The following is a 19,258-nucleotide window of genomic DNA, read 5'->3' as shown; positions in this document are numbered from 1 at the left end:
TGGTCTGTGCCAGAGCCAGTGGTTGGGAGGCGGGGCTGGTGGTTGGCAGGCGGGGATAGTGCTGGGCAGACTTGTATGGTCTGTGCCAGAGCCGGTGGTTGGGAGGCGGGGCTGGTGGTTGGCAGGCGGGGATTGTGCTGGGCAGACTTCTACGGTCTGTGCCCTGAAGAGCACAGGTACAAATCAAAGTAGGGTATACACAAAAAGTAGCACATATGAGTTATCTTGTTGGGCAGACTGGATGGACCGTGCAGGTCTTTTTTCTGCCGTCATCTACTATGTTACTATAACTTATAGTTCTCTATAAGATACTCACATAAGTGGTAAACCCACCAAGGCTCCACCCCTTTTCATTACCCTTGTTCTTAAATACCTGAATTGTACTGTTTATCTATTTTTCTTCCAATTTATATTGCATATTCTCTATTTTAACTGGAATATTACTGTGTATTTCTTATTCCGGAAATGGCGATCGCCACTATGGATTTGTAAGCCACATTGAGCCTGCAAAGAGGTGGGAAAATGTGGGATATAAATGTGTCGAAAATAAATAAATAAATGTAAGCGTTACATGAGATGTGCAGTGTATTCACAGAACAGCACTCGGGCAGAATACTGACATGTAGCATGTATTTGTGTTCATATGTGTTTATTTACTAGTATTATTGCTTGTGCTATAGAATCACTCCTAAAATGCACGGGAAAGTAGCTTTACCAGTAATCGTAATGGCTTAATTTCGTAGGCAGCTATTGAGAACTATCATTTGAATTGCTCAGCCCTCGATATGGCAAAAGCATTGAAGTACCTGTACGGAGCTGGTTTCCAGTTTCTGTACAAGAGCGTCCCAGCGCTGGGCAAAGTTTTCCAGGCGCCCTTCTATCTTCTGAGATACAGCCTTGTTCTTCACAGCGGACAGGAAATCCTGACTGAGGGAGCTCAATTTATCCAACGTCTGTCTCTTCATTTCCAGCTCTCCCTTAAGGATCTGTTGCAAGAAAAACACAATTAGTCACTGAACTGCTTAGATAACTTCAAAGGAAAAACCTGTATTTCCCAACCCAGTCCAGGAGGTATGTCTGAACAGTTTCATTTTCTGAATATATATATGCCAAGAGTGTGAATGAGATGCATATTCATACACTGTAAGCCAAATAGATTAAAACAAAAAATGCAACTGAGGAGCCAATGTTTAAAAGCATTTATCTGAATAGCAGAACCCGTTAGCCAGGCAAATGCCTCTGAGACAGATATTGAGATGAATTCTCTGGATATCGACCACCTCAGCACTGGGGCACTATGGGGCGGGGACATAATTTATTCGGGGGTCCTTTTACAAAGGCGCGCTGAAAAATGGCCTGCGGTGGTGTAAGCGCGGGTTTTGGGCGCGCTCAGAATCATTTTTCAGCGCACCTATAAAAAAGGCCTTTTTTTTTTGCAGAAAATGGAAGTGCGGCAAAATCAAAACTGCCACTCGTCCATTTTGGATCTGAGACCTTACCGCCAGCTGTAGACCTAGTGGTAAAGCATTTGGGTGGTAATGACCTACGTGCGTCAGATGCCACTTGGCACGCGTCCGCTACATGCGACAGAAAACAAAAAAAAATATTTTTCAGACGTGCATAGCGGATGTGCACCAAAACTGAAATTACTGCAAGGGCCACGCGGTAACCGGGCGATAACTTCAATCTGGCGCACGTAGGCGCCTACGCGGCTTAGTAAAAGGGGCCCACAGTTAGGGGTCCTTTTGCAAAGGCACACTAGCGTTTTCAGCACGCGCTACAAATAAGCACACGCTAAACGTTAGAGACACCCAGATATTTCTATGGGCATCTCTAGCGTTTAGCGTGCGCTATTTATTAGCGCATGATAAAAACTCTAGCGTGCTTTTGTAAAACACCACCATAGTGATGATATCAGCACCACTATCCAGACAACTGAACCAACAGCTTCGTCACGCAGAACGCAAATGGCGACGTGACCCTTCCACTGCCCACTCTGACAACTATAGGTCCATGGTTCGATTCTACAAAACTACACTTCTTTCCCAGAAAAAGGAATACTGCTCAGCCCAAACCTCTCAATTTTTGTTAGTTAAGGGGGTCCTGCACGCTGCCCATATTAACTTGACAAAGTGTTGGAAATGTCCTAAGGTCCCTTCTTTGGTGGGTTGGATGACTAAGGTCTGGTACATATGTGAGATGGAGGAGCGCTTGACTGCGGTGAAGAAGAATGCTTTATCTAAGTGGGAGCAGGTGTGGAGGAGTGGCCTAGTGGTTAGGGTGGTGGACTTTGGTCCTGAGGAACTGAGTTGGATTCCCACTTCAGGCACAGGCAGCTCCTTGTGACTCTGGGCAAGTCACTTAACCCTCCATTGCCCCATGTAAGCCGCATTGAGCCTGCCATGAGTGGGAAAGCGCAGGGTACAAATGTAACAAAAATAAAATAGATACTATTGGAGATTCTACATGGAATGTTGCTACTATTGAGATTCTGTTGCTACTATTGGAGATTCTACATGGAATGTTGCTACTATTGAGATTCTGTTGCTACTATTGGAGATTCTACATGGAATGTTGCTATTCCACTAGCAACATTCCATGTAGAATCTCAAATAGTAGCAACAGTGGAGGAGTGGCCTAGTTGTTAGGGTGGTGGACTTTGGTTCTGGGGAACTGAGGAACTGAGTTCGATTCCCACTTCAGGCACAGGCAGCTCCTTGTGACTCTGGGCAAGTCACTTAACCCTCCATTGCCCCATGTAAGCCGCATTGAGCCTGCCATGAGTGGGAAAGCGCAGGGTACAAATGTAACAAAAATAAAATAGATACTATTGGAGATTCTACATGGAATGTTGCTACTATTGAGATTCTGTTGCTACTATTGGAGATTCTACATGGAATGTTGCTACTATTGAGATTCTGTTGCTACTATTGGAGATTCTACATGGAATGTTGCTACTATTGAGATTCTGTTGCTACTATTGGAGATTCTACATGGAATGTTGCTATTCCACTAGCAACATTCCATGTAGAATCTCAAATAGTAGCAACAGTGGAGGAGTGGCCTAGTGGTTAGGGTGGTGGACTTTGGTCCTGAGGAACTGAGTTTGATTCCCGGCACAGGCAGCTCCTTCTGTCTCTGGGCAAGTCACTTAACCCTCCATTGCCTGCTGCATTGAGCCTGCCATGAGTGGGAAAAAGTGCGGGGTACAAATGTAACAAATAAATAATAATAATCTTTTTTTGAAAGTGTGTTCTTTATGGTTGGTGCTTGGTTTTACCTTTATGTGTTTGAATTACGAGAAATGAATGGAGGGGGGGGGGAGAGGGTTTGAGGAGTTCTGGGGGGGAGGGTCTGTGGATTTCTGGGGGGGGGGTGTTGGGGGGTAGGGGTGGCTGGGGAGGGTAGGGAGGTGGATTAAAGGAGGATGGGGGTGTTGTTTGAAAACGCTGAAAAACATTGGAGGTATACTTGGTATATAATGCAGCATTGACTATTTTCGTGTGCTTCTTCTATAATCTGTTTTACATGTGGAGGCTGTACATGTTTTGCATTGTATTGTGCATTTACTATTTTGTTTCTTGGTTCACAAATTGTTTTTTTCAATGCTTAATAAAGACCTTTGCAAAATTAAAAAAAAAAACCACTTTATCAAATCCTTCGCTCTCTTACCGCTTTCAATACTTCCCATGAATCTTCCTGTACTGTTTGTGCCTCTTTTGCTGTTCCACTGTCGCTGGCCTTAGCTGTTTCGCCTCTACCACTGTCTACCTCTTTGACTAGAACTGCACCCGTCTCTTCTGCCCCCACTGAAATATTAACATCTTTCGGTCTTCCCCCCTTCACCTGAATTCAGTAGATTAGTTCAGTCCAGGAAGCCTACTACAGCTCCGAATGACCCGCTCCCCTCTCGCCTGGTAGAGCGTTTCCTGCCAACATTTCTCCCTTACACCCACTCCATGGTTTCCCTTAGTCTATCCATGGGCGTGGTACCAGATAGCTGGAGAACTGCTTACATTTGCCCAAAACTTAAAGACCAGCCCACTTCCTTAGCGACCCTGCAAACTACCCTCCAATAGCTAATCTCACCGAAACCATTGTCCCCCAGCAAAATACAGAACTTGTTTTCCAAAACCAGATACTACACTCCCATCAAACTGGCTTTCGCCCTAATCACAATACTGAAACTACCTTGCTTGGGCTGACAACTTACATCCTTTCTCTTCTTGACAAATTCCAATCGGTTAGTCTCTTATCGTTTGATCTTACAGCAGCGTTCGTTCGACTTGGTGGATCACCCCCTTTTGCTTCTCCATCTCTATCAGGCTGGGTTTTGTGACAAAGCCTATGCCTGGTTTAGATCCTATCTGGCTCACCGTTCTTACATAGTGCAGACCACCCAATCTGATTCAGCTCCTTTTTCTGTCATTTCCGGTGTAACGCAAGGATCAATATTTTCCTTGCATCTCTTCTAACTCTCATACATTCTCTTGGGTTTACAAATTTTGTCTACAATGATGACATCAAGCTACTCTAAACGCTAGGCCCACTAAATTGGGACATTATAGACCGGTGAGTCTGACGTCAGTGCCGGGCAAAATGGTAGAGACCATTACTAATAACAAAATTACAGAGCATATTCAAAAGCATGGATTAATGACACAAAGTCAACATGGATTTAGTGAAGGGAAATCTTGCCTCAACAATCTACTACATTTCTTTGAAGGGGTGAACAAACATGTGGATAAAGGGGAGCCAGTTGATATTGTGTATCTGGATTTTCAGAAGGCTTTTGACAAAGTCCCTCATGAAAGACACCAGAGGAAATTGGAGCGTCATGGGATAGGAGGTAATGTTCTATTGTGGATTAAAAACTGGTTAAAAGATAGAAAACAGAGAGTAGGGTTAAATGGTCAGTATTCTCAATGGAGAAGGGTAGTTAGTGGGGTTCCCCAGGGCTCTGTGCTGGGACCACTGCTTTTTAACATATTTATAAATGACCTAGAGATGGGAGTAACTACTGAGGTAATTAAATTTGCTGATGACACAAAGTTATTCAAAATCGTTAAATCGCAGGAGGATTGTGAAAAAATTACAAGCGGACCTTACGAGACTGGGAGACTGGGCGTCTAAATGGCAGATGATGTTTAATGTGACCAAGTGCAAAGTGATGCATGTGGGAAAGAGGAACCCGAATTATAGCTACGTCTTGCAAGGTTCCGCGTTAGGAGTTACGGATCAAGAAAGGGATCTAGGTGTCGTTGTTGATGATACGTTGAAACCTTCTGCTCAGTGTGCTGCTGCGGCTAAGAAAGCAAATAGAATGTTAGGTATTATTAGGAAAGGAATGGAAAACAAAAAGGAGGATGTTATAATGCCTTTGTATCACTCCATGGTGCGACCGCACCTCGAATATTGTGTTCAATTCTGGTCGCTACATCTCAAAAAAGATATAGTGGAATTAGAAAAGGTGCAGAGAAGGGCGACGAAAATGATAAAGGGGATGGGACGACTTCCCTATGAGGAAAGGCTAAAGCGGCTAGGGCTCTTCAGCTTGGAGAAAAGACAGTTGAGGGGAGATATGATAGAGGTCTATGAAATAATGAGTGGAGTGGAATGGGTAGATGTCAATAGCTTTTTTACTCTTTCGAAAAATATTGGACTAGGAGGCATGCAATGAAGCTAGAAAGTACATAAGTACATAAGTAATCCCACACTGGGAAAAGACCAAGGGTCCATCAAGCCCAGCATCCTGTCCACGACAGCGGCCAATCCAGGCCAAGGGCACCTGGCAAGCTTCCTAAACGTACAAACATTCTATACATGTTATTCCCGGAATTGTGGATATTTCCCAAGTCCATTTAGTAGCGGTTTATGGACTTGTCCTTTAGGAAACCGTCTAACCCATTTTTAAACTCTGCCAAGCTAATCGCCTTCACCACGTTCTCCGACAACGAATTCCAGAGTTTAATTATGCGTTGGGTGAAGAAAAAGTTTCTCCGATTTGTTTTAAATTTACTACACTGTAGTTTCATCGCATGCCCCCTAGTCCTAGTATTTTTGGAAAGCGTGAACAGACGCTTCACATCATGTCTCCCCTCAGCCGTCTCTTCTCCAAGCTGAAAAGCCCTAGCCTCCTTAGTCTTTCTTCATAGGGAAGTTGTCCCATCCCCGCTATCATTTTAGTCGCCCTTCACTGCACCTTTTCCAATTCCACTATATCTTTCTTGAGATGCGGCGACCAGAATTGAACACCATACTCAAGGTGCGGTCGCACCATGGAACGATATAACGGCATTATAACATCCTCACACCTGTTTTCCATACCTTTCCTAATAATACCCAACATTCTATTCGCTTTCCGAGCTGTAGCAGCACACTGAGCAGAAGGTTTCAGTGTATTATCGACGGCGACACCCAGATCCCTTTCTTGGTCCGTAACTCCTAACGTGGAACCTTGCATGACGTAGCTATAATTCGGGTTCTTTTTTCCCACATGCATCACCTTGCACTTTAAAGTATAAAGTAGTAAATTTAAAACAAATTGGAGAAAATATTTCTTCACTGAACGTGTAATTAAACTCTGGAATTCGTTGCCAGAGAATGTAGTAAAAGTGGTTAGCTTAGCGGGGTTTTAGAAAAGGTTTGGACGGCCTCTTAAAGGAAAAGTCCATAGACCATTATTAAATTGACTTGGGGAAAATCCACTGCTTATTTCTGCGATAAGCAGCATAAAACGTATTGAACTTTTTCGGGATCTTGCCAGGTCTATTAGATTGTAAGCTCTTTGAGCAGGGACTGTCTTTCTTCTATGTTTGTGCAGCGCTGCGTATGCCTTGAAGCGCTATAGAAATGCTAAATAGTAGTAGTAGTAGTAGTATTTGTGACCTGGATTGGCCACTGTTGGAAACAGGATACTGGGCTTGATGGACCTTTGGTCTGTGCCAGTGTGGCAATACTTATGTACTTATGATCCGATTTCACTTTGCTAAGCCAGAACCAAGCAACAGGGCACATGGGATTATGATGTGTTAAAAGACTAGAATTCATTTGCCCTCATGTTCCAAGTCACAGCTAGGTTTCACCTTCCACAAAATTTCACTGGGTCGTTCTCAGGGGATTACCCACACTGAATACACAGAGCCTACCCTGGCAGGCTCTCACACTTTTCTGTGCTGGAGTTATGTAAAACATGCAAATGTATTCGAACATAGCACTGTATTTATATATATAAAAGGAAGTGTTTGTTGGAAATACACTCCACGATGAAAGAATGCAGCTACAAAATTACCCTTGTAAACGATATGCAGAGCTCTGTGGTAATGCCCCATTAGCTCCCCTTTTATGATCGATGCATCAACAAAATCCCAAGAGACACCTCATCTTAGATGACAGCAACCTTCCCATGTTAATAACATTGAATTTCATGAAATATTCAGCTTTTCTGGCACTGAAACAGAAAGAAAATGGATATCCACTGCAGCCAAACACCAGCTGAACTTAATTTCTTTAATACTGTAGCAAATGGGGCTGAACCCATGACTCGGTATTGATGTGCACAGCCGGGTTTCACTCCTGGGTCAGATCTTTCAGTTCCTTGGTCTGGCCTTTTGAGGGCGAGGAGTCTCAGAAACCACTCAAGGGGGCCCTTTTACTAAGCCGCGTAAGCATCTCCGCGTGCCCAATGCACACCAAAATGGAGTTACCGCCCCGACTACCGGGTGGCTCTTACGTTAGTTCAATTTTTTGGCACGCATCCGATACACGTGTCTGAAAAATGTTTTTTTATTTTCGGACGCGCACCAAGTGGCATTTGACATGCGTAGGACATTACCGCCTGGTTACCACGAGAGTCTTTATCGCTAAGTCAATGGCTGGCAGTAAGGTCTCAGACCCAAAATGGACACGCAGCAATTTTTATTTTGCTGCACGTCTAGGGTTACCATATTTTGTCCCCCAAAAAGGAGGACACATGCCCTGTCCCACGACACCCGCCCCACCCCTTTCACGCCCTCGCTCAGCCCACATCACATTTTCACCTCCCCCCTATCACACACCCCGTCACACCCCCTCCCCCTTACCTTACTACTGCCCTGGTGGTCTAATGACCTCTTCGGGGCAGGAAAGAGCCCCCTCTTTCCTGCCCGAAGTGCTTCTCTGCATGTATCCTACCTGTTGCTGATCTCGGCGCCGATTCAAAATGGCTGCCGAGAGTTGAAGTCTCGCGAGGTCACTTCAACTCTCAGCAGCCATTTTGAATCGCTGCCGAGATCAGGAGCAGGGAGGATGCATGCAGGGCAGCGCTCCGGGCAGGAAAGAGGGGGCTCTTTCCTGCCCCGAAGGCGGAAGAGGTCACTAGACCACCAGAGCAGTAGTAAGGGGAGGGGAGGCTAGCAATCTGCTCGTTTGTCCGGATTTCTGGACAAACGGGCAGGCTGGTGGGCAGACAAATGGGCAGATTGGCAAAACCTGCCCGGTTGCCTGGACATGTCCTCAAAAAGAGGACATGACCGGGTAAATCCGAACATATGGTAACCCTACGCACGTCCATTTGCGGCAAAAATTTTAAAAAGCAGTTTTTATAGGCACACTGAAAAATGGATCGGCGCACACGCACCCAAAACCCACGCCTACAGTCCCGCAACCCATTTTTCAGCGTGCCTTTGTAAAAGGACCAATTAATTGTTACACCTAATGGACAGACTTACACTCTATGTTCGTTCTCTGCTAGAAGGAGCCACAATGTTTGGTCTTTGCACGTGGATTATCATTGCAAATGCCCGGAAAAGATCCCAGATAGTTGCAACCGGATGCTTAGGGCACCGTCGCTCAACAGAAGATGCCTTCAATTAAACTGGAAGCCAAAGGAAGCGGAGAAAATACATTGCACTGCTATAGATATAGACAGTGCGTTCTTCCTAGCAAAAAAGGTGCCGGTACTCAAATGCTAGGCCACCCTTCAGGGGTGGGGTGATCACTGAGGGACCCACCCCACAATAGCCAGGCCACCTGCAACCAGTCACAGAATCTATGACAAGGCAGAATTGGTGTGTAGAGCCTGAGCTCTTTCATTAAAACTTGGGGTCCATCAGTACCCCCCAAGTACCCCCTCAAAAAAAGCCCTGCTAAAGAGTGACAAGATTCCATGCGGAATTTCAAAGAGTAGCAACATTCCATATAGAACCCCAAAGAATAGCAAGATTCTAGAATCCTAAAGAACAGTATGTTTTTTCTAGCAAAAAAGGTGCTGGTACTCAAATGACAGGCCACCCTTTAGGGGTGGGGTGATCTCTGAGGGACCCACCCCACATTAGCCAGGCCCCTTGCAACCAGTCACAGAATCTATGACAAGGCAGAATTGATGTGTTGAGCCTGAGCTCTTTCATTAAAACTTGGGTCCATGGGTCAATTTTAGCAGACAATGGAAAAGGTGCCGGTACTCAGTCCCCCCGAAGTACCCCTTCAAAAAAGCCCTGGATATAGAAATTGCTTGTTGACTGCTAACAAATTGTGACAAAAGATTTTCATAAATGCAAAATGGTGAAAGTAGAACCCACTCATGGCAAGGAAAGGACTGGTATCGCCGTGAAAGTTTTCTAGAAAGATTAAGAGCGCTGTTCTTGATGGGGATTTAAGGAACAGTTTGCCTACAGAGAGCTTAGTAATATAGCCCACGTGAAACCAGCAGAGCTGGAAGCAGGGCCAGATGTTCGGAGTGTACCGCACACTGTGTACCATTTAAGGACTGGCAGGCAGATGGTCATTGATTTGTTCTTTAAAACTAGACCATACTTTTGCAAATAAGAAAAAGCACAGCTGATGAACAGAGGAATTTATGTATGCTTTGAGATTTTACTTGAACTATTTAATCTGTCAGCTTTCAATAATCCAGGGCATCAAATGTGAGCTGATTTGGTGAAGCCCTTCCTCTTTCACAATGGTACCTTTTGACCAGATGACCTACTACTACTACTTAACATTTCTAGAGCGCTACTACGGTTACGCAGCGCTGTACAGTTTAACAAAGAAGGACAGTCCCTGCTCGAAGGAGCTTACAATCTAAAGGACGAAATGTCAAGTTGGGGCAGTCAAGATTTCCTGAATAGAGGTGTAGTGGTTAGGTGCCGAAGGCGACATTGAAGAGGTGGGCTTTGAGCAAGGATTTGAAGATGGACAGGGAGGGGGCTTGGTTGTATGGGCTCAGGGAGTTTATTCCAAGCATGGGGTGAGGCGAGGCAGAAAGGGCGGAGCCTGGAGTTGGCGGTGGTGGAGAAGGGTACTGAGAGGAGGGATTTGTCTTGAGACCTGGATGGTTGTGTTTTTCTGCATTCGTGAGTTACAGTCATGGGATAGGAGGCAATGGATTAAGAACTGGTTACTAGACAGAAAACAGAGGGTAGGGTTAAATGGTAATTTCTCTCAATAGAGGAGGGTTATTAGTACATAAGTGATGCCATACTGGGAAAAGACCAAAGGTCCATCGAGCCCAGCATCCTGTCCCCGACAGCGGCCAATCCAGGTCAAGGGCACCTGGTGAGCTTCCCAAACGTACAAACATTCTATACAATCAAGCCATTGTGACGTCACTAATGAGGTTGGCTCTTATTGGTGGAATGAGCCACTATGACATCACAATAGGTTAAATCACTGCTCTATGTAATAAAAGTGAGCCAAGTAGAGGACATAAGTACATAAGTAATGCCACACTGGGAAAAGACCAAGGGTCCATCGAGCCCAGCATCCTGTCCACGACAGCGGCCAGTCCAGGCCAAGGGCACCTGGCGAGCCTCCCAAACGTACAAACATTCTATACATGTTATTCCTGGAATTTTGGATTTTTCCAAGTCCGTTTAGTAGCGGTTTATGGACTTGTCCTTTAGGAAACCGTCCAACCCCTGAGTGGTGTGGAGCGGGTGGAGGTGAATCGATTTTTCACTCGTTCCAAAAGTACAAAGACCAGGGGGGACACTCAATGAAATTGCATGGAAATACTTTTAAAACAAATAGGAGGAAATATTTGTTCACTCAACGAACAGTTAAGTTCTGGAACTCGTTGCCGGAGGATGTGGTAATGGCGGTTAGTGTATCTGGGTTTAAAAAAGCTTTAGACAAGTTCCTGGAGGAAAAGTCCATACTCTTCTATTGAGATGGGCAGGGGGGAAGCCACTGCTTGCCCTGGGATTGGTAACATGGAATAGTGCTACTAATTGGGTTTGTGCCAGGTACCTGTGACCTGGATTGGTCACTGCTGGAAGCAGGGTACTGGGCTAGATGGACCATTGGTCTGATCCAGTATTCTTATCTTCTACAGTAAAATTCAGTACTTCTCAGAAAAAGTCAAATTTTTGGACACTACAGTTTCTATCAGCAATAGCTATATCTAAACATCTACAGACAGATGCAGTCACCTCCACAACTCCAGCTTCCACCCTCCACATACAAAAAAAAGTCCATTATTCACAGCCAAGCCAAAAGATACCATAATATCTGCTCTGACCCAGACAGAGATAAACACCTCAAAATCCTGACTGAATTCTTCAAACAAAAATGCTACAACCCCAAAACAATCTGCAAGAATGTTGCCTCTTCCCTAAAATATCCAGAAAAAGAAAGCCAGAGAGAGAATCCCCCTTTTGGTGACATACGATCCAAAGCTAGAAAAATTCATAAGAATCATGAAAGATCTACAGCCATATTCCAGGAGGAGGAACCACTGAAAGAGATATTCCCAGCCTTCCGACAGTCACCCAACTTAAAACACAAACTAGTGAAGAGCAAGCTCCCGATAGAAACTCAAAAAGAACACATCCTTGCAATATATCTAGCTGTAAACAGTGCCAACACATTTCACAGGATCCCACAGTCATTCACACGGGAAAATATTCAGCCTAAGGGAATCGTTCACATACTTATCTTCAAAAGTGTGAAAAAGGATGCTGTATTGGAGAAACAAGCCAGATGCTAAAGACGAGATTTAATCTACATAGACATCAAATGAAAACTGCCAATGCCAACCAGGATGTCACCTCTGTGGGACATTACTTTACAAAACCAGAACATTGCGTCAGTGATTATTTTGGTGAGAATACTACAAGGAAACTCTAAGACAATCCAGGAACTTAACACCAACCAGATAGGACTTAACAAAGATCTGGGTTTTCTAACCATTATAAACCATAAAATTGTATTCCTTTGTCACCCTCTTATCACGTGTCCATCTCTCCTGGTCTCTCATCCCTGTTTCTCACCTAACCCCAGGGGCGTAGCCAGACAGCCAATCTCGGGTGGACCTGAGACAAAAATGGATGGGCACGGAATTCAGCCCCTCCTGGCCCCCCTCAACTCTGCTCTCCCCCTACCCTCAAACACAAAATATTAAATACCCAAGCTGGTGGGGATTCCCAAACTGCACCCGCTGAAGATTTCTTCCTCCTCGGGCAGCCAGTGATCTTTTCCAAACAGCAGAAGCAAGACACCGCTGCCAGTACTCCGTACGTGCTCAGTGCTTCCGCCTGGTGAAAACTGAGCACGTGCAGAGGAGCTGGTGTGTGGTAGAGCACTGGCTGCCTAACAAGGAGGAAATCTTTGGCTGGTGGGGTTTGAGGATTCCCACCAGCCACATATCAAGAGAGCCACAATTTTGGGTGGGCCTGGGTGCAAATTGAGGCCCACCTGTAGCTACGCCACTGCCTAACCCATTCCACCCTCTTCCTGTGAGACTGTCAGTGGAATGCTTTTGCGTTTCACTTATATATTCCGATATTTATCAACATTTCCTTATTTCAGATCTGAAGAAGAAGGGGTTACCTTGGAAAGCTCATCAGAAAATGTATCAAGTTAGTCCAATAAAAAAAGGTATCATCTTATTTTCTTTTCTCTGTTTTGTTTTATTTTTGTCTATTACCACAGGATTGTAGAAATTTCAGAACGAAACACAATCTATGCAAGTGCATGAGCACAATCTCTTTAGTTCATGAAGAAATTGGTCCATGCATGTGTATGATACATTTGGGTTCAATCTTCAGACTTTTGCCAGCAGTTGGAGTCTATGAGAACTTTTCCCTCTGAATTCTACATTGATTTTAAAGGGAAAACGTTTCTCTTTGAAACCTGCAAACCAGGGGCATAGCCAGATAGTGGATTTTGGATGGGCCTAGACAAGAAGTGGGTGGGCACCAAGTGTCCTTTCTCACCCCCCCCCCCCCCCCCTGTTATCTTAAAAAAAATCTCAGCTGGCAGGAAAATGCTGCTCTCCACCTCAGCAGTCTGCAACAGGCATGCACTGAAAACTGAGAATGGGCAGCTTAGGAAGTTCAGACTGCTGAAGTGGAGAGCAGCATTTTTGGCACCAATAGAGGGAGGTCTTTAGCTAGTAGAGCTAAGGGTGTGCCGCTGTTGGGTGGGCTTGAGCCCTAAGTGGATGGGCCCTGGCCCACCCAGGCCCACCTGTGGCTACGCCACTGCTGCAAACAAAAAAAAAAAATCTGCAAAAGTCTGCACCAACTTTTACCATGAAAACTTCTTCCATACAAAATAAAACATTTTGAAGATGCGGTTTTGAGAGGATTATGACATCTGTGTTGAGCAGGAAATACTAGAGGACATGAATTGAGGTTGAAGGGGGGAAGACTCAGGGGTAATGTCAGGAAGTATTTTTTCACAGACAGGGTGGTGGAGATGAAAACGGTAATGGAGTTCAAACGTGCGTGGAACAAACATAAAGGAATCCTGTTGGGAAGGAATGGTTCCACGGAATCTTAGCGGAGATTGGGTGGCGACGCCGGTATTTGGAGAGTAAAACCGGTGCAGGGCGGACTTCTACGGTCTGTGCCCTGATCGTGACTGAATAGATAGGGATGGGCTGGAGTGTAAATTTTAAGGGGCTTCGACGTTAGCTTCAGAACTTTTAGAACAGGAAGAGTGCTGAGCAGGCTTCTCGTCTTTCCACCTAAGCCCTCTTCTCCTCTTCCCCCACTCTCTATCTCAGTTGATGGCACCCTCATCCTCCCCGTCTCATCTGCCCGCAACCTCGGGGTCATCTTCGACTCCTCTCTCTCCTTCTCTGCACATATCCAGCAGACTGCCAAAACCTGTCGCTTCTTCCTTTTCAACATCAACAAAATTCACCCTTTCCTCTCTGAGCACACCAACCAAACTCTCGTCCACGCTCTCATTACCTCTCATCTCGACTACTGCAACTTGCTCCTCACTGGCCTCCCACTCAGCCATCTATCCCCCCTTCAATCCATTCAGAACTCGCACGTCTCATATTCCGCCAGAACCGATATACTCATATCACCCCTCTCCTCAAGTCGCTTCACTGGCTTCCGATCAGATACCGCATCCAATTCAAGCTTCTCCTCCTTACTTACAAATGCACTCACTCTGCTGCTCCACCCTACCTCTCTACCCTCATCTCCCCCTACGTTCCTGCCCGTAACCTCCGCTCACATGACAAACCCTCCTCTCAGTACCCTTCTCCACCATTGCCAATTCCAGGCTCCGCTCATTTTCCCTTGCCTCACCCTATGCCTGGAACAGTCTTCCTGAATCCCTACGCCAAGCCCCCTCCCTACCCATCTTCAAATCCTTGCTTAAAGCTCACCTCTTCAATGCCGCATTCGGATCCTAACCTTTCAAACATATAGGTTGCCCCAATCTGTCTGACCTATATAATTAACTGTACATTTGTCTTTTTAGATTGTAAGCTCATCGAGCAGGGACCATCCTTCCATGTTAAACTGTACAGCGCTGCGTAACCCTAGTAGCGCTTTAGAAATGTTAAGTAGTAGTAGTAGTAGTAGTTCTACGGTCTATGCAGTGAGAATGGCAAGGACAAATCAAATTCGGGTGTATATATAAAGTATTGCATATCAAGTAAAATGAGTTTATCTTGTTGGGCAGACTGGATGGACTGTACAGGTCCTTATCTGTCGTCATTTACTATGTTACTGTTTTATCTATAGCACAGGCATAACTAGGAAGCTGGCCGGGAGCAGTAGGAGCCCGCCATGGCTGATGCCATCTGCTGGAGGTGGGAGAGAGATTTAAATGTCACCGGGTGGAGAACTGGTTGGAGGATTGTGACATCTCTGTTATGCGAGAAATGCTATTCTACCTACAGTGCAGGAGAACTTTGGGGAGCTGGACTGTAGGACCTCTTTGTGGCTGATATAATCTGCAGGAAGTGGGAGAAAGATTTAATGCTGCCGAGTGTGACAGGTGGCTGCAGGCTCGTGCCTGAAGGGGTGTACCCAAAGGGGCACATCCTCCTCCTTTGGAGTCATGTTGGACCTGTGAAAGACCGATAATGGACCTTTGCTGGAGGTATGCTGGAATAACATTAGGGTAACATTACAGGTGTGTGGAGATTGAGTTTGCGGGGTTTTTAAAAATTTTATTTAGGGCTCTAAAATAATGTAAAGTATTGTAGTTCAGCTTAATATTCAAAAGCATTTAACCAGCTAGGATCGGCACTTGATATAGCGGAATTAGAAAAGGTTCAAAGAAGAGCAACTAAAATGTTAAGGGGATGGATTTCCTCTCATATGAGTAGAAATCAAACAAAATAAAACATGGAAAAGAAAATATGATGATACCTTTTTTATTGGACATAACTTAATACATTTCTTGACTAGCTTTCGAAGGTTGCCCTTCTTCATCAGATCGGAAATAAACAAATGTGCTAGCTGACAGTGTATATAAGTGAAAACATTCAAGCATTACTATGACAGTCTGACAGGGTGGGAGGATGGGGGTGGGTAGGAGGTATGGAAGGAGGCATCAAAGCATATCATTGATATTCTAACAGGATGGGTGTGGATAGGTGAGGGGTGATCAACAGAGACATACAGCTTTATGGTTTATAATGGGCTAGGAACCCCAGATCCTTGTTAAGTCCTTTCTGTTGGGTGTTAAAATATTCAATCATTCTGACCTCAAAGGTCTTACGTTCTTGTATGGTTTTAAAGTTACCTTTCAGGATTCTCACTGTGAAGTCACTGGTACAGTGTCCTGGTTCTGTGAAGTGCTGTCCCACCGGGGTGGGGGCCCTACTGGGTGGGACAGCACTTCACAGAACCAGGACACTGTACCAGTGACTTCACAGTGAGAATCCTGAAAGGTAACTTTAAAACCATACAAGAACGTAAGACCTTTGAAGTCAGAATGATTGAATATTTTAACACCCAACAGAAAGGACTTAACAAGGATCTGGGGTTCCTAGCCCATTATAAACCATAAAGCTGTATGTCTCTGTTGATCACCCCACCCCTCACCTATCCACACCCATCCTGTTAGAATATCAATGATATGCTTTGATGCCTCCTTCCATACCTCCTACCCACCCCCATCCTCCCACCCTGTCAGACTGTCATAGTAATGCTTGAATGTTTTCACTTATATACACTGTCAGCTAGCACATTTGCTTATTTCCGATCTGAGGAAGAAGGGCAACCTTCGAAAGCTAATCAAGAAATGTATTAAGTTATGTCCAATAAAAAAGGTATCATCTTATTTTCTTTTCCATGTTTTATTTTGTTTGATTTCTATTGATAACCTTAAGAGTGGACTAACACGGCTACCACACTCCTCTACTCTCGTATGAGGAAAGGCTAAAGAGGTTAGGGCTCTTCAGCTTGGAAAACAGACAGATGAGGGGAGATATGATTGAGGTCTAGAAAATCCTGAGTGGTGTAGTAGAAGTAAATCAACTTTCTACTTGTTCCAAAAGTACAAAGACTAGGGGATACTCGAAGAAGTTACACGAAAATACTTTTAAAACAAATAGGAGGAAATATTTTTTTCACTCAACGAATAGTTACGCTCTAGAACTCTTGGTTCTCAAAAGTAGTAGCTGAAAGGGTAAGGAAAAAGCGCCTTTATAAACTACAAGAGATCGCAGAGAAAGGAAGACAGGCGACAATATCTGGAAAAGCTAAGAGAAGCTGGTAGAGTAGTCAGGAAAGCAAAGTTGTAAAAGGAAGAAAAAAAAAAGCCAATACAGTAAAATGGGAAGACATTTTTTTTTTAGATATGTTAGCTTCTCCTACATAAGCACGAAGATGTGAACTGCACTACCAATTCACTTGAAAACGATCAATGAACTAAATAGCTTCTGCAAAGCCTTGAAAACCTCTCTCTTTAACAAAGCCTACCACGAAAATCCTTAATGAATAGAACACAACCCTACACTCCTTTATTCAGAATGTCTCACTGTATAACTGCATAACCTGACCCTCCTTTTTTATCATTTTGTAACACCAATTGTATTTCTTCTCTGTTACGGCGATGCCATAACAGATTTCTGTAAGCCACATTGAGCTTGCAAATAGGTAGGAAAATGTGGGAGACAAGTGCAATAAATAATAATCTCTCTATATAAAAGGCAACACCAACGTTCTATGAAGCCTCCAGCCGGAAGTGTGAAGGGGGCGAGATATCCGGTTTCCCTATGAGTGTCTGCCCCGCCCTCTCTGTAACACAGTCAGTGAAGGAAAACAGCAGAGCACGAAATCAAATCGCTGGCTCTGTAACAGTGAAAGAGGGGGGAGGGGAGAGAGGCCAGAGGGCAGGGACACACACACTCCCACATGCACACAGAAGAAAACATTGCTAGCCCCAGAGGGGGGAGGGGAGAGAGGGCAGGGACACACACACTCCCACATGCACACAGAAGAAAACATTGCTAGCCCCCGTTTCATTTGCATCAGAAACGGGGTTTTTTTACTAGTAAATAATAATAATAATAATAGGTAGAAGTGCAAAAGTAGCACTGTGAGACGCAAGACGAAGGGAAGGAATATGTAGAAGCTGATCAAGATAAGGCAGAATTGCTTTAACAAATATTTCTGTTCTGTGTTCACAGCTGAAAGGTGAAGAGCAGGACCGCAGAACACCTCAAATAGGAATAGGGGGGCTGGTAATCCCTGAACGATTTTCAGAGGACTATGCTCATGAGGACTTGGCTAAGCTAAAGGTGTACAAAGCGATTGGCCCAGAAGGCATACATCTGAGGGTACTGAAGGAACCTTAGGGAAGCTAGATGGATGCTTCAGTGCATAGGGAGAGGAAAGGCCACTAGGAAAAAGGAGGTGATAATATCCTTGTATAAGACTTTGGTGAGACCTCATTTCAAATATTGTGTACAATTCAGGAGACCCCCATCATCAAAAAGAGATAAACAAGATGGAGTCAGTCCAGAGGGCGGCTACTAAAATGGTCAGTGGCCTTCATCATAAAGAGTATGGGGACAGACTTAAAGATCTTTCTGAGAAGTTCAGAGAAAAGAGGGCATTTCTCTGGTAAGTGAACACTATTTTGCTTTGTGCTTTGGGAAATTAAAGATTTGGGTTTAAAGGAGGAATTGTAGGTTAGTGATAGGCAAAATAAAAATATTAAAAGCAAATTTTATCAAGTAATCTCCATAGTCTTTTCCACATAGTTTTAAAAACTTTGTACCACAGCATTAACAGATAGAATCTAGCAGGCACTGCAGGATCCAGTTTAGTATTAAGGGGGGAATAAAAAGAGAGAGAGAAAGGGAAAAGCAAGCAGGATCTAGTTTAGTATTAAGGGGGGAATAAAAGAGAGAGAAAGAGAGTAAAGCAATCATTATTAACTAGTTGCTGTGGAAGGGCATAATCGAATGGGGACAACCATCTCTAAGGGCAGCCATCTCTAAGAACGTCCCGGGAAAGGGGCAGGGAAACCGCTATTATCGAAACAAGATGGGCGTCCATCTTTCGTTTCGATAATACGGTTGGGGACACCCAAATCTCAACATTTAGGTCGACTTTAGAGATGGTTGTCCTTAGGTCATCCTTAGAGATGCTTGTCCCCGGTTTTCGGCGATAATGGAAACCGAGGATGCCCATCTCAAAAATGACCAAATCCAAGGCATTTGGTCGTGGGAGGAGCCAGCATTCAAAGTGCACTGGTCCCCCTCACATGCCAGGACACCAACCGGGCACCCTAGGGGGCACTGCTGTGGACTTCACAAATTGCTCCCAGGTGCATAGCTCACTTACCTTCAGTGCTGAGCCCTCCAAACCCCCCCAAGCCCACTCCTTACAACTGTCCACCACTACCATAGCCCAAAGGGTGAAAGGGGCACCTACATGTGGGTACAGTGGGTTTCGGGTGGGTTTCGAAGGGCTCACATTTTCCACCACAAGTGTAACCAGTAGGGGGGGGGGAATGGGCCTGGGTCTGCCCACCTGAAGTGCACTGCACCCACTAAAACTGCTCCAGGGACCTG

General features: G+C 44.8%; 1 protein-coding gene across 1 annotated transcript in view; it reads right to left on the bottom strand.

The window, feature by feature from the left end:
- DMD (dystrophin) overlaps positions 1-19,258 on the bottom strand; it is a 2,615,032-nt gene that overhangs the window by 1,581,016 nt on the left and 1,014,758 nt on the right. The window contains exon 16 of the mRNA XM_030202363.1: positions 807-986. Coding sequence (XP_030058223.1) covers positions 807-986 — 180 coding nt within the window. The remainder of the gene's footprint in view (positions 1-806; positions 987-19,258) is intronic.

The sequence above is a fragment of the Microcaecilia unicolor genome, chromosome 4 (genome assembly GCF_901765095.1).
Source record: "Microcaecilia unicolor chromosome 4, aMicUni1.1, whole genome shotgun sequence".
NCBI lineage: Eukaryota > Metazoa > Chordata > Amphibia > Gymnophiona > Siphonopidae > Microcaecilia > Microcaecilia unicolor.
Note: the sequence above shows the minus strand (reverse complement) of the source record. Positions and strands in the feature narration are given on the sequence as shown.